The sequence below is a fragment of the Nematostella vectensis genome, chromosome 2, assembly GCF_932526225.1.
Source record: "Nematostella vectensis chromosome 2, jaNemVect1.1, whole genome shotgun sequence".
In the NCBI taxonomy this organism is placed as follows: domain Eukaryota; kingdom Metazoa; phylum Cnidaria; class Anthozoa; order Actiniaria; family Edwardsiidae; genus Nematostella; species Nematostella vectensis.
The window spans coordinates 4,684,381-4,698,104 of record NC_064035.1 but is presented as its reverse complement, the minus strand read 5'-3'; the positions used below and the strand labels follow the sequence as shown (position 1 = coordinate 4,698,104).

General features: G+C 43.7%; 2 protein-coding genes and 1 long non-coding RNA gene across 3 annotated transcripts; 1 reads left to right on the top strand and 2 right to left on the bottom strand.

Annotated features, from left to right (window-relative positions):
• Positions 1–677: 677 nt before the first annotated feature.
• On the bottom strand, positions 678–2,961 carry LOC5508899 (transcription intermediary factor 1-beta). The gene is made up of 2 exons (XM_032377773.2): positions 1,690–2,961; positions 678–1,317 (listed from the first exon to the last, which is right to left on the bottom strand). Exons 1-2 carry the CDS (start codon positions 2,924–2,926, stop codon positions 983–985), a joined length of 1,572 nt encoding a protein of 523 aa, XP_032233664.2. The 5' UTR covers positions 2,927–2,961; the 3' UTR covers positions 678–982.
• A 711-nt stretch (positions 2,962–3,672) lies between these two features.
• On the bottom strand, positions 3,673–6,180 carry LOC5508897 (coagulation factor V). The gene is made up of 3 exons (XM_001629403.3): positions 5,805–6,180; positions 4,605–4,939; positions 3,673–4,260 (listed from the first exon to the last, which is right to left on the bottom strand). The coding sequence occupies exons 1-3, from the start codon at positions 6,118–6,120 to the stop codon at positions 4,111–4,113; spliced, it is 801 nt and encodes a 266-aa protein (XP_001629453.1). The 5' UTR covers positions 6,121–6,180; the 3' UTR covers positions 3,673–4,110.
• Positions 6,181–11,769: 5,589 nt separating this feature from the next.
• LOC116615984 lies at positions 11,770–12,958 on the top strand. The gene is made up of 4 exons (XR_004295120.2): positions 11,770–11,912; positions 12,011–12,039; positions 12,161–12,183; positions 12,644–12,958. It is a non-coding gene; the product is annotated as an uncharacterized LOC116615984 (long non-coding RNA).
• The last annotated feature ends 766 nt before the right edge of the window (positions 12,959–13,724 follow it).

Here is a 13,724-nt window from a genome sequence, read left to right as displayed (position 1 = left end):
TTGGGCAAATGAACAATATCCGCACCTCGACACAAAGAACGAGAAGAATAGAGACAAAAAAACGCCTTTGTAGAACGAAGATAATAGGAGACAAGCAGACAGCAGCTGCGTACTTACTCCTATGGATAAAAAAAAACATCCATGATAAAGGTCCAGTCACACGTACACTTTTTGGCTGCAACTTGTCTCGCAAAAATTGTTGCAGGTCGCACTAGCCCTGTCACACGTGATGATTTTCCTGCGACTTGAAACAATTTGTTGCAGAAAGTAGAACAGCGTTCTACTTTTCGTGCGAATTTGAGAAATGCAAAACAAGTTGCAAAGGGGGTGTCACATGCTTAAAAATGCACGTGCGACGTGCAACAATTTTTTTGCGAGATGGGTTTCAAGAGAAAAAACGTACGTGTGACAGGGCCTTAAGAGCTTAAGCTCTGTGAGAAAAACTTCACGCGTGCACTTTGATCACCGCCTCGTGAATACAAACTCACTGTTCAAGCAGGAGATTGCCTCAGTTGCTCATGAAACGTAACTTCGTTCGATCTTTGTCCGCACACTGAGTTTTTGGCCTCACGAGGCAGCAGTGAGCAAAGTGCTTGCGTGAGATTTTCCTCGCCGTGTGCGCCGGGCTTCAGGTACACGAAGTCGGGACTGCCAGCTAAACAAACAAGCATACAAAATTCCTGCTCTTCTATTTAATTGTTTCGCTAAGGTATCCCGATTTAAGAAAGCTAGAAAACGGGATATTCACAGCAATGGTGTTTTCATTAACCCTATTCCAATGAGTATTAGTTGGAATAAAAAAGAGAACAAAAAAATCACACCAATGTTTCACAGGTTGATTCGTTCCGTAATCTGCGGAAAAACAAGCTAGTCATGAATAAAACCGCAGACAAAGCTTGTGTAGTAATATTACTGAAAGGGATCTGACAAGGAGAGGCAAAAGAGAACTACAGCAAAAAATTGTCATGAGACTTCACCATATTCACAGCCTTCTCCCGTTGATAGCGTACGTAGCATAGCAGGCGCTTTCATTATGACTATGTCGACCACATCGCCGGCAAATAACCAGGCCTGGGACACCAGCCTCTCCACGTTCTCCTACTGTATGCCAGGAGTTTTCTGAAGTAGAAGACTGGAGACAATCCTCGGCCCAGTGGCCCTCCTCGCCGCACCGGAAGCACGTGTCTCGAGGGTGCACGCGTCGTCCGTAGATATCATACCTCGCGCGGCAAAGTCTCGCCACGTGGTTTGTTCGTCCGCAAATGGTGCAAGTATCTCTGTACGGTCTATCACAGGGGATGTCAGCTTCTACAGAGCCTGCAAGAAAATAATATTTCTTATCACGGTAAACTATAAGTGAAAAACACAGTGGATTGACAGTGCTGAAAAACGCAAGTGGTTCCAGTACCGCGCGGTTAAATAAACCTTTTTGTTTTGAGCTTGTAGCCTGCGTAGCAAGTATTCCGGAGTGTTTTGAGCGCAAAAAAACTTGCGGCTTTTTATCGGCGAACTGTCACATTTTGGCGAATGCTAAGAAAAAACTATTTCAAAGCTAAGGCTATAATTTTCTTTATGACTCCCTTATTATAAACGCATTACCATGTAAGTTAATGAAATGAATAAGGCATGAAACAAAAAAGAAAAAAAATAGGGGGGCCACTCAGATAATTTTTTTTTATCCTCTAGTACCTTGTGTAACGCCGGTCTGTCCCCCACTTCCTTGGGAATCCGCAGTTTCATGTATTCTTCCATCGCCTGTCACGTGACTCGGCGACATCGTTGCTGTCTCTAACGGTCGTTCCACGTGATCTCCTTGTCTTTGGGTGAGCCTCAGGGTTCCTATCATACCCTCAATTCCTTGTTTCAGTAAATCACCAGCGTTAGACTTCTCAGTGAACTCTAGCTCAACATCACCTCTACCGGTTAATGTAGGTATTTCCTTGAGCGCTTGCATGAGCTCGGAAACAGTCTCCTTCATTTTCCATTTAATTTCAATTAATGAGTCTGTATTAATCTTGTGGGCAGATTCATCTATCTCGGTGGCAAGCCGCTCAATGTGAGTAAGGTAGTTCTGAATCCTTTCTTGTTCTCTCTTAAGACGAACCTCTTCATCCTCTGACATCTTGTGCAAGTCGCGCATGAGCTGACTCTCTCGGGCGTCCAGCTGTTTGCAGAACTCGTACAGACACCTCTCCTTCGCTTCTCTGATGGCGCCGAAGCAGGCCTGGCATGAGCTTTGCACCCTGTTCGTAGCGTGACTGATTTTGTCCAGCACTGGATCAAGCTTAGAGTAGCACCCCCTTGCCTCACTCACCAGAGACTTGACGAGCCCGCGGTACTCCTTGACTGCATCATCAAGGGGTTGTACGTTGTGGCCTGTATGCGCAAGCACGGTGCAATCCCAACACACCTTGCACTGGCACTTATCACAGTGGTACTTTAGGTCTTCTTCAGGATGAGTACGACACTTCCGGTAATATTTTTCCTGATCGGCATTATCGTGAATCACATCACCCGGCAGCACCAGGACATGGTGCCGTCGTCGGACCTCATCAGTAACATTATTTCCCAGCCGTTGTCCATGAGTCATCGCGCATTCCCCACACAGCTTCTCGTTACAGTAGATACAGTTATGTGACGCGATTGCGTTACTCGCGCAGCTCGAGCAGTTGATAGGCCTTTTGCTGGCGTCGCTCCCATTGTTGAGAATGTCGATAACATTTTTTATGAAGATGTTAGAAGGGTAGCCTTTAACGCCTTTACGCGGTAACCAAGACTCCCTGCGACATTGTGGGCACACCACCAGGCCGCGGCGGGCCTTAGCAACCCCAGTCACGCACTTCTTACAGAACGAATGCTGGCATGGGAGCACGCGCGGATCATCGAAGGTTTCTAGACAGACGGGACATTTGATGATGTATTCCATCAGTATAGAACCTTCGAACCGCTAATTAACGAGCGCATCGCACAACCAAACAATTGGTAATTAGTTCGCTGCGAATGACGTCATTATGATTGATGATAAAAGAAAAGACGACACAGTCAACGGCAAATAAAAATCATACGAAAAAAACAAGATGGTGGCATGTGCTTGGAGTCCTTGAATGGTCTGAAATGGGAAGTGCCCGCAATATTAGGCTAGCCTGTGTATCAAGGGGCTGGAGAAAAAGGAGAAGTGAGCGCGCGCGCTTCGAAAGAAGCGAAAATAAAAGATCTCTCGATTTCTTTTGCTTCACAGGCCCGTAAACAGGATTTTTCTTGGGGGGGGGGGAGTGCAAAATCTGATAAAGTGGACCTAATTTTCACGGGGGTGGGGGGGTGGATTGATTTCTCTGATAAAAATCTGACCACCCGCGGAAAAAAAATGATTTTTTATGCCTTTGCAGTACCTCCACGGGACGTTTATTGTCGGATTTGACTACATACCAGAATGACCTAGCTTATTCTTTATAGTTTTTTCTACAAATAGTACTCTTGAGAACCGAAAGTGGGCCTTCGGCCGTTGTGTGTGTGTGTGTGGGGGGGGGGAGGGGGGGTAGGAGGGGGTGCGTTCGCACCCCCTGCACCCGCCTGGGTACAGGCCTGCTTCACCGTTCCCTCGCGGTCAGTTCGCTAAGCGTGTCTTGTCTTTTGCGCCTTCTACGCGCGCAGGCAGGCATTATACTAGGCCAATTTTGTATTCTTTTTTATAGGTATGTAATGCCAATTTATATCTCCATAAGAGAAACATCAAGGATTATCTTTCATCAGCAATCGTTTATGGGATTATGTCATAAGCGATCCAGAAGCAAAAGGCATGTTTCATCACGTCACGACACAAACCCGGGCAGTTATTATAACTAATTATAACTAGTTTATAAGCTCTTAACAGTAATTGCAAAATTGACATTTACACCTCTCACCTAAATAGGTTATTACTACCAATGTGGCACGACCTTATTAAAAATGTGTCCGTTATTACAAAATTTGTCACGAGCTTAAGTTTGGCCGTTATTACAAATGCCATCGCCATCACGATCACTATCATTATCATCGCTATCATATTATTATCATTATTCATATCAACTGCCTAGTAAGCCTGTTATTAGGGAGTCTCGTTCAATTATCAGGCTATTGGCTTAGCGAGCAGCCGTACAGCTCCAGTCTGATTGAGCAGTAGATGGAACAGGACTTAGCAACAATCCTGAAGTAACGGCCCACCACAGGGGGACTGAATGTTGTAGTGACGGTCCCAACATTGTCCGTGTTCCCGGGAAAAACCTAAGGATAAAAAAATAGACTTAATTATGATTATTATTGTTCTTGTTACTGTAACTGTTATTGTTATTGCTATTGTTATTGCACTATATTACTGCACTAAACTAAAACAAGACGGTTTATGAAAACAGGTAAAGAATGTGTGGGAGGTGCTCCATGTAACGTTTACAAAAAATCGATATCATCGCTCAGTGTTCCATTCAGGCTAATGAGCAAGTAAGGAAGAGCACATATAAACAGGTTTATTCTGTTTTTAGGGCAACTAGCATTTGTAGCATTGCGGGCGAGTAACTAACACAGCGATTCGTTAACTAAATCTACCACCTGTGGGTAAATAGTTCACATACCTTTGGGACGCCTGCTGCCGCTTCCACAAAACTCCATGTGGCATTATTGTTTGATGTGGAAATCTGGAAGGTCTTGGTCATAGAGCCGCCGTTATGACCGTACGCTTGCATTTCGAATGACGTGAAAATCACAGGCCTCAGCAAGTCGACCTTAAACCATCCACCGTCCATGTCAGTGTCGCTAAGCAACGCCCCTGGAGGCCAAGTTGTGATGCCCAGACGTGCACGGTGCGTACCGAATTGGGGATTGTTATCCCTAAGAGATGACTGTGAGAGTTGGACATCTTTGATGCGACCATCTTTCATCCCCAATGCCTGCGAAGCAACACAACCACCTGCACCGGAAATAAAGAGACTTCTAGTTTGAGGAGAATTCGAGAATGCAAGCAATTGATAAAAAGGGGCAATTAGGAACCCTCCATACTATAGTATAGGTTGTACATGGAAAATGTGTATACCCCGCAGTGCTTCATGGGTATGAAGTAAATTAAGCAAATAAGTGTAAAAAAAAACAAACCCGGCTTCAAAAGCTGTAGAATTCTTGTTTACATTTTTATTAACATTCACATAGCATTTAGCCGTTTATGCGCTACCCATGAACCACCGCGGGTTACGACATAAATTCTCGAGTAAAACCTAATTTGAGATAGTTGTATATAGCTCGAGTATAGTATATAACTGAGAATATCGAAATTACAACAAATTCGGCATTCAGATTCTATGAGCGTGCGCGTGCGGGCCGTATTTCCCGCCTTTTTCTGCCCTCCGTCGCGAGCAAAAGAAAATTGAGTACCATTACAAGTTAGGTCGAATCAAGTCGAATATTTAAGAGAAATTAACCGAGCTCCACTAGTTACAAAACCTTTCGTAGAGAGAATTTTTTGTTGTTGTTTAATGCCTGGACATTGCGGCAAAAGACAAAAAATTTTTTTTTTTAAAGGCACTCACTATTATATGGTGGATTTTCAACCATAGTTTCAATGGAAACACCTGCAATCCACTGACAGTTTCTAGAACTTGTGCGACATTTTTTATTACTGCTAGTACAAAATAAAGAGTTTGATGAAATTGGAATTAACTTTCTCATGAATGTAATAATACTGTGGATTTTACATAGAAAATATATATTGATAAAATAATTATTATTTCAGTCACCTCGTCGATTAAAAAAAAGTGATTTCGTACCTATAGCCTACTTACCAATACCTTCTTTCATACTGTCAATATAGAGCGAAAGAGCTTTTCTCACAAAAGAGGATGCCTGCCTTTGTTTTATTTCATAGTTGAATTCACAAATCTGAGAATGGAGATGGTAGTTGACACTCAGGCAGTTCGGTTCATCTTGGCAGGCTTGAAAGCAGTCCCAGAATGTGCGGAAGAGCAAACTTTTGAAAGTAAATCCCTGCAGATTGAACTCTGCGTTCGAATTGACCTTTATCCCGCATTTTTTGGACGCCCCTGTTTTTAGGTATAACACAAAAGACGCGAGGAGAAACACAGTCAGTTGAAAAGACATATTGGAGATACCAACGAAAAAAAAAACACTTAACTTCTCATTTTTGGTAAAACAGCAGGTGCGATCCTATAATACTTAATTGCAAATTAGTAATGTATTCCACAATGGGACACGTATGCATAGAAATTTTGTAAAACGTCAAAATAACAATTAATAATATATGACTTTAATAAATCAGCACAAGGATGAAAAGCATGTTGAACGCCTCTGAAACAGAGTTATTGGGCAGACTTCTCGAGCGTTAGCTCTTCGTCGGAGCTCCGTTATAGAAACAAGGGACTATTATGTATGACCATGCGCGCAGATGCTGACCGACATCCGACGATTGCAGGCTCTCTTTAGGGGAAACCACTCAACCATTGCGCGAGATTTGGATCTGCAAAGATGTCCGAATGTTTTTCTCTATTGCTAGTAATCCTATGCACGTCTTCAGAATGTCTAAATGATTAAACAAGTGTGTTTTTTCTTTCTTTACTTTTTTTCTTTTTAGAGCAAGTTACCAACATATTGACAGGTTTGTTTCATTTATAGAATTTATGTGTTTACATGACTTGGGAGGCACTACTGTATTTGTGGCTTTCAGTCCTTGAGGGGGGCTAATTGAGCTAGATGAATTGCAAACTACATATGCAGCAAAAAATGAATTATTTAGTTTGCAAACAAAACAAGTAAAATGCTAGCAAAGCTATACATTCTCTTTGTTTTAGTACTTGCCGATTTGCGTCTTTGGGTTTTCGCTTTGTTTGTTTGAATTTGTGCTGAAAGAACGACTAGCCAAAAATGCGACTTTTAAGTCCGAGAAACACAAAGGGAAAAGCCCCCTGAAAAGCCTCTGTTAGCAGGGTCTCTGTTTGCAGGGTAATAAAAAAAGCCTCTATTAGAAGGACAAAATAGAAGAGGATAGATTTCCACAAATTAATTTTTCACCATATTCTTCCCAATCACCTAAACTAAATATCAAACACGTACAAACACATGGCCCTCACTAACGATTTTGCGCCTTTCTAGAATGTTAAATGTGTCTGAATGCAATTTAGACGAGGTTAAAATCGAGTTTGACCGCGCGAGCCCGGGTTTTAGTGCTCGCCCCTGAGCTCGCTGTAGGCGCCCCCTATCGCATGTTTTTGTAGCGTGCTCGACTTGCAGAGATTCAGAGGAGTTTGTTTTGCCTTCTTCTCCATTCACCTCGGGTTTTTAACGGCAATATGCTTTCGCCAGAAGACAGCACCAGCTCGAACCCCCCTTTGTCATTCACACAACTCATAAGAGAGGAGATTCAGAGAGCGATGGCCAGCTTGAATAATGAGAGCGAGAAGCCGCCATCTTCCCAATAGACAGCTCCGGGGGATATGACAGCCTCACTGCCAGCAACACCATTCGAACCGCTACCAACGACCTCAACAACAATCCCCGGTAGGTCACTTAATATCCAATCCGGCGCTCCAAGTTTTCTTTCAACATTTTCGGCGAACTCTTGCCCGCCATCGTATTCGGGTAGCTTGCTGTCCTCTTCGGCCCCAGGTGCCCCTTTCTCCACCGCTGCCGGTGTGTCCATTCCTGCTGTGTCCCCAGTGTCTGCCCCCCAAACTGCCCCACTCCAGCCCCTTGTGGTAGGGACGGGATACCCCCCGGTCCCGGCAAAAAATGGTCACCCAAATTGGCAAATATGTTGACTTGAGGGACTTGCTGCCCACCAATTGCTCCCCAACCACCGAAGCGGAGCCGCTATTGATGCTGGATGGGCGGCTCATCTTGACCGCTACACAATCCCGGAAGCCCAAGCAAGCTATAGAGGACATCGTGTCCTGGGTGGAGGCATTCTCCATATACATGGCCGTAGCGACTCACTACCATCCCCAACGCTTCAAAGACCTTCACCAGTACTTATTATTGATCATCCGCACCTATCGCCAGTTTGCTGGGAGAGCCTGGCAGAACTATGATGTCGCATTCCGCCAACAGGCGGCCGCTCTTCGATGCGAAGACTGGTCGCCAATCGACACGCAGCTGTTTAATTTTAATACCGCAGGCTCTGCTCCTCTTCCCCTTCCGCAGCCAAGGTCCCGCAGTACAACCTACTGTATCTCCTGGAACAGGGGAAGCTGTGTCGCCCCAACCCCTCAGCCTGTCGCTTCACCCACTCGTGTTTAACCTGCCACGGCAACCACCAAGTACGGCACTGTTCCAACCGTCCAACGGGTCTTCTGAGCCATCGCAATAGGCCTCGCTCCCCAACGCACCTAAACGTTTCAAGCGTAATTAAGTTTACATAGCCTGCGTTACACAGGGTTCCGCTGGGCTCAGGGTCGGCGCCTGGTTTATTTCACTATTCGTTACACCCAAGCACCTATGACCTTGTTCTGTGCACGTTAGTAGAGCACTACACCTTGTAACAGCTATTTTCGGCCTTTAGACTAGTAGCACACCGGCATTGTTGTCTTTGTATTTCTTATTACCCCTATAAAAAATAGCCCTAGCAGCACCTGGGGATACATGGGGCGTTAGTCATGGCTGTTAATGCATCTGCATACGAGTCGTACCCCCATCCTGCATCGCAGCAGTGCTCCCCTCCCCGACACTTGGGGAAAAAGGAACGACCCCCCCTCCCCTCCTAGCCCGCGTTTGTAGCGTTCACCCTAAACACTGTCGCCTCCGCTTTTGCGGCCGTTGCACCCCCCCCCCCCTGCCTATGCGGCCTTTTGCCTTTGCGGCCCTTCGCGGTCCTGGAGGCCCCAGGCATTTCCTCCTCCCCCCCCCCCCCCCCCGCTGCCCTGGCGGCCTTTCTAGCTGCCCTTGTGGCCTTTGCGTTGCTTCTGCTGTTGCTTGCGTTAATATTATTTGGTATTGCTTGCTATTGTTAGTGCTTTGCCTTTATTACTGCTATCGCCATAGCTATGGCTATTGTTTTTGCTATTGCTATTATTATTGTTAATGCTAATATTAGTGCTATTGCTATGGTTATTGCTAGTCATTGCTACTGCTATATTATTGTTATTGCCTTGCCAGTATATCGTTATTGCTATTGTTATGCGAGTGCTATTGTTATTGCTATTGCTATTATCATTGCTATTCGCATTGCAGTGCTATTGTTATTGCTATTGCCAGCATTATTGTTATTGCTATTGCCTGCTTTATTGTTATTGCTATTGCCAGTATTATTGTTATTGCTATTGCCAGCATTATTGTTATTGCTATTGCCAGAATTATTGTTATTGCTATTGCCGGTATTATTGTTATTGCTATTGCCAGCATTATTGTAATTGCTAATGCCAGCATTATTGTTATTGCTATTGCCAGTATTATTGCTATTGCCAGTATTATTGTTATTACTATTGCCAGTATTATTGCTATGGCCACCATTATTGTTATTGCATTGCCAGTATCATTGTTATTGCTATGGCCAGCATTATTGTTATTGCTATTGCCAGTATTATTGCTATGGCCAGCATTATTGTTATTACTATTGCCAGCATTATTGTTATTGCTATGGCCAGCATTATTGTTATTGCTATTGCCAGTATTATTGCTATGGCCAGCATTATTGTTATTACTATTGCCAGTATCATTGTTATTGCTATGGCCAGCATTATTGTTATTGCTATTGCCAGTATTATTGCTATGGCCAGCATTATTGTTATTGCTATTGCCAGTATTATTGCTATGGCCACCATTATTGTTATTGCATTGCCAGTATTATTGTTATTTCTATTGCCAATATTATTGTTATTGCTATTACCAGCATTATTGTTATTGCTACTGCCAGTTTTATTGTTATTGCTAATGCCAATATTATTGTTATTACTATTGCCAGTTTTATTGTTATTGCTATTGCCAGTTTTATTGTTATTGCTAATGCCAATATTATTGTTATTACTATTGCCAGTTTTATTGTTATTGCTATTGCCAGCATTATTGTTATTGCTATTGCCAGCATTATTGTTATTGCTATTGCCAGCATTATTGTTATTGCTATTGCCAGCATTATTGCTGAGGATAACATAGGGCGCCCTTGTGTGTGCGAATGTCAAACACAGGAAGAGAATGAGCAGTATGTAACCAATGGGCCAGCCAAACTCCAGACTCCCCGTTCATCCATCAGACCGTTAACTCCTCGGAGTGAAGTGGCGCAACTACTTCTACGTAGACCTCGCCTTGCCTTTCGGCCTTCGATCAGCCCCTTTCATTTTCAACAGCGTAGCCTTCGCGGTCGAGTGGATACTGGTGATCAACTATCAGGTGACCCACCTCGTACACTAGCTTGATGATTTCATTATGGCGGGTCCCCCCAACTCTTCAGTGTGTAGCCTCAATCTAGCTACGGCTCTACGGGTGTGCAGCGAGCTAGGCTTGCCCTTGCACCCCGGGAAATGCGAGGGCCCCTCTACCATTCTCTTTGTACTCGGTATCCAGATCGACACCGTCAATAGGATTGCTAAGCTCCCGGAGGAAAAACTCGCCGATATTCGTGGTCTTCTGGAGCAATGGTCATCGCTTAAATGGTGCACGAGGCACGAACTCGAGTCCCTCATAGGCCACCTCCACTATGCCGCCAGGTCTGGCCGGGCCGCACCTTTATTCGACGCATGATCGACCAGCTGCGCTGCTTCCGTCACCGCCAACATCCAATTCGCATCGGCTCAGAGCTTCGACTTGACCTCCAGTGGTAGAGACTTCATCACCTCGTGGAACGGCGTGTCCCTCTGGCTGTACCCGGGGATGGCAGCCACACCAACGACAGTGGTTACATCTGACGCGGCGGGCACCATGGGCTACGGGGCCTTTCACCGCACCAGGTGGTTTAACGGCGTGTGGACGGAGCCTCAAAAGCTCGAATCTATCGCGTATAAGGAGCTCTTCCCCATAGTCGTCGCGGCTCACGTGTGGGGGCATTCGTGGCGGAAACAACACGTCCTGTTTAGAACAGACAACGAAGCGGTTGTCTGTATTCTGACCTCGCGGACTTCACGCATTCCTAGCATGCATTTGCTACGCAGTCTGCTTCTAGTCGCGGCCAGGCAAGGGTTCTCCTTCTCTGCGGCGCACGTTCCCGGCGTGGAGAACTCCGTCGCTGACGCACTGTCTCCTTTTAATTGGCAGGCCTTCCTCACACTCGCGCCTTGGGCTGCCCCGTCACCTACCTCAATACCCCAGGCGGTCCGGGTGGAGCTAACACAGCCAACCTATAATAATTCGATATGTTCATGCTTTGTTCAGTATCCTGTATATCTTTTATGCACAGAAGAAAATAACTAGAAAAATAAATTTGCATTCACGAGTTGGCTCACAGAGCCTTTGATTCGTTTATATATTTTTTGGGGCTAAGCAGGTTTTCATATTTTGGTGTATTAAAATTAGGCGAATAAATTAAACGGGTTGAATCACAGGTAGCCCGCAGGCAATGTATATGTAAACCGATGAGAAATAACAGTGTTTGTATGAGAGTGTGTATTGAATAGAAATAAATTACTAGGTACTAACTTTCAAAATGACTTTCTACTTGTGTTTTTTAATGTTTATTATTTTAATGTCTATTATTGATATTCACAACAAAACAAATGGCAAATAGCGGGGTAAGGAATCCCTCTCATGTAAACACTGCTATTTCTCACAGGTTTACAGATACCTTGCCTAGGCTACCCTATGGTTGAATGGATATTATAATCTATGGTTTCCACTCTCTTGGACTGCCTTTGTCTTGGGACTAGAACCCAGGACTCAGCGGTTTGTGATTTGCTTTCATACGGGACCTTTCGCCTCGATCTTTCTCTTGAGTCATCCATCTTGGTAGGAAGGTAGGTTGTTGTACCTTCTCCGCAAATCCATCGAAATCTTTCTTGTTTCAAACCATCGAGTCAAATAACTAACCATTCTACATTTTGTTTGCTTTTAGAATATTCTCCTTCCAAAATGAGGGACAAGGTACATACTTCAGTATTGATTTCCCGCATTTATAAAGTGAAACGGCTTATCGAATAAGTTTTGTAAGCTAACTTTGTGTTTTGTTCTCTTTCATGATTCCCTCGACCGTTATGATCAACAGTGGAAGAAAAAGCGCATGAGGAGGTAGGTTGAGAGCTATAATTTCCACAATGTATTTGTTTTAAGCTTCGACATGTGGTAGGGCCACATGGAACACAGTGCAAAACTTGAACTACTCTTCACCGCAATACCATACAATATTCCGTCAATCAGCCGGTCAGTCGAGGGCTGATACGACAACAACCGAGAGTATATTTGAAGATGGGTAATTCAAGAAGTTCCAGTCACCTCAATGGTCCTTGGTGCAGATCTAGACTTTTCATATGCCTAGGATTAATTACTACAGTATCTGAGTCTCTTTCAAGTTGTGTAGCACCAAATAGTACGCTCCACCATTTGACTTACCAAAATCCCTTAACTGTGGTGGTTTCATGTAGTTAATTCATATCGATTATCAAAGGTTTGCTTTATTATTGACAGACATACCATGATGTGGGTAGTAAGAAGAAACTACATGAAAACTTACAAATTTGTTTGTCTTAAGATTGAAGCGCAAGCGCAGAAAGATGAGAGCCAGATCCAAGTAAACTCCCACCAACACTCAGCAAAGGACTGCAGCTGCTACTCTTGAGGGACAAAGACTACCACAATCAAGATCTTGCCCTTATCTGCTTTAAGACTTGAATGACATTTAAACATTGGATTATTTACTGGCTATATTGGATTGGTGGATAAGAAAATGTTGATCTGCATTTAAACTAGTTGAGAAGACAACACCAAGTTTCAGTGTCAGTTCACCGTTTTACTACAAGATTTTGTAAAATGTTTTGCTACGAGTGATTAAATTTCTTCTTTGAGACTCCTTGTTTTTTATGCCTATGGCTACTTCTTTCTTATTCATGTATCCTGTAATTGCTCTTCGATGAAGAGGGGGAACTGCATGTTAGAAGATAATGATCTAACTGCCACAGCATTTTATTATTGAAGGCTCCACACAACAGTCTGCTCATTGACCAAAGCCTTGCATGTCATTATAAAAAAAAGGAAGCTTCTCCCACCCACGGCTCAAATTTGCAATTTTATTCAGAACACCGCGATGCTAGCAGTAATAAATTACCAGTCTCCTGTAGAAACGCTTACCTCTGAGCATCAGTTGATTGGAATGAAGCTATTCATGTACAAGTAACAGGGCTTTCGTGGTAATAGTCAATAAGCGATTTGTTCTCCACTATCGTTTTCAGTGAAAAATTTAAAATTTTACTACATCTATAGTGTAAATAAATATTATGACATGCAGAATATTTCAAGTCCTTCTCTTATTCATGCTCTCTTGGATCTACATAAATATCAAGAATTTTGACAATATTTGAGATACTTTCAAATGAGAACTTATTCCCCTACCTGAGTACATTCGCCACAGGGATTTAATTTTGTCCTGGGCAAAGTACTCTTAAAATATATTTTTGTTGTAATCAGTAACATGCTTGTTCTGCTCATGGTTATACTATTCGATAATTTTGTCCTAAACAGGGCCAGGGTTCAATACCCTTGGCATCCCCATAATGGGTGATATCCCCACTCCCACCTAAATAAGTGTTCCCCTCTGCTTACTAAGTCAATGGCAG

What these genes read in the sequence shown, in the direction of transcription:
- LOC5508899 (XM_032377773.2), bottom strand. Translation starts at nt 2,926, where the DNA reads ATGGAATACATCATCAAATGTCCCGTCTGTCTAGAAACCTTCGATGAT. An exon ending in ACAGACCGGCGTTACACAAG is followed by an intron (nt 1,318 to 1,689) that starts GTACTAGAGGAT and finishes ATTTTCTTGCAG; the next exon opens with GCTCTGTAGAAGCTGACATC.
- LOC5508897 (XM_001629403.3), bottom strand. Translation starts at nt 6,120, where the DNA reads ATGTCTTTTCAACTGACTGTGTTTCTCCTCGCGTCTTTTGTGTTATAC. An exon ending in CAGTATGAAAGAAGGTATTG is followed by an intron (nt 4,940 to 5,804) that starts GTAAGTAGGCTA and finishes TTTCCGGTGCAG; the next exon opens with GTGGTTGTGTTGCTTCGCAG. An exon ending in CGGCAGCAGGCGTCCCAAAG is followed by an intron (nt 4,261 to 4,604) that starts GTATGTGAACTA and finishes TTTTATCCTTAG; the next exon opens with GTTTTTCCCGGGAACACGGA.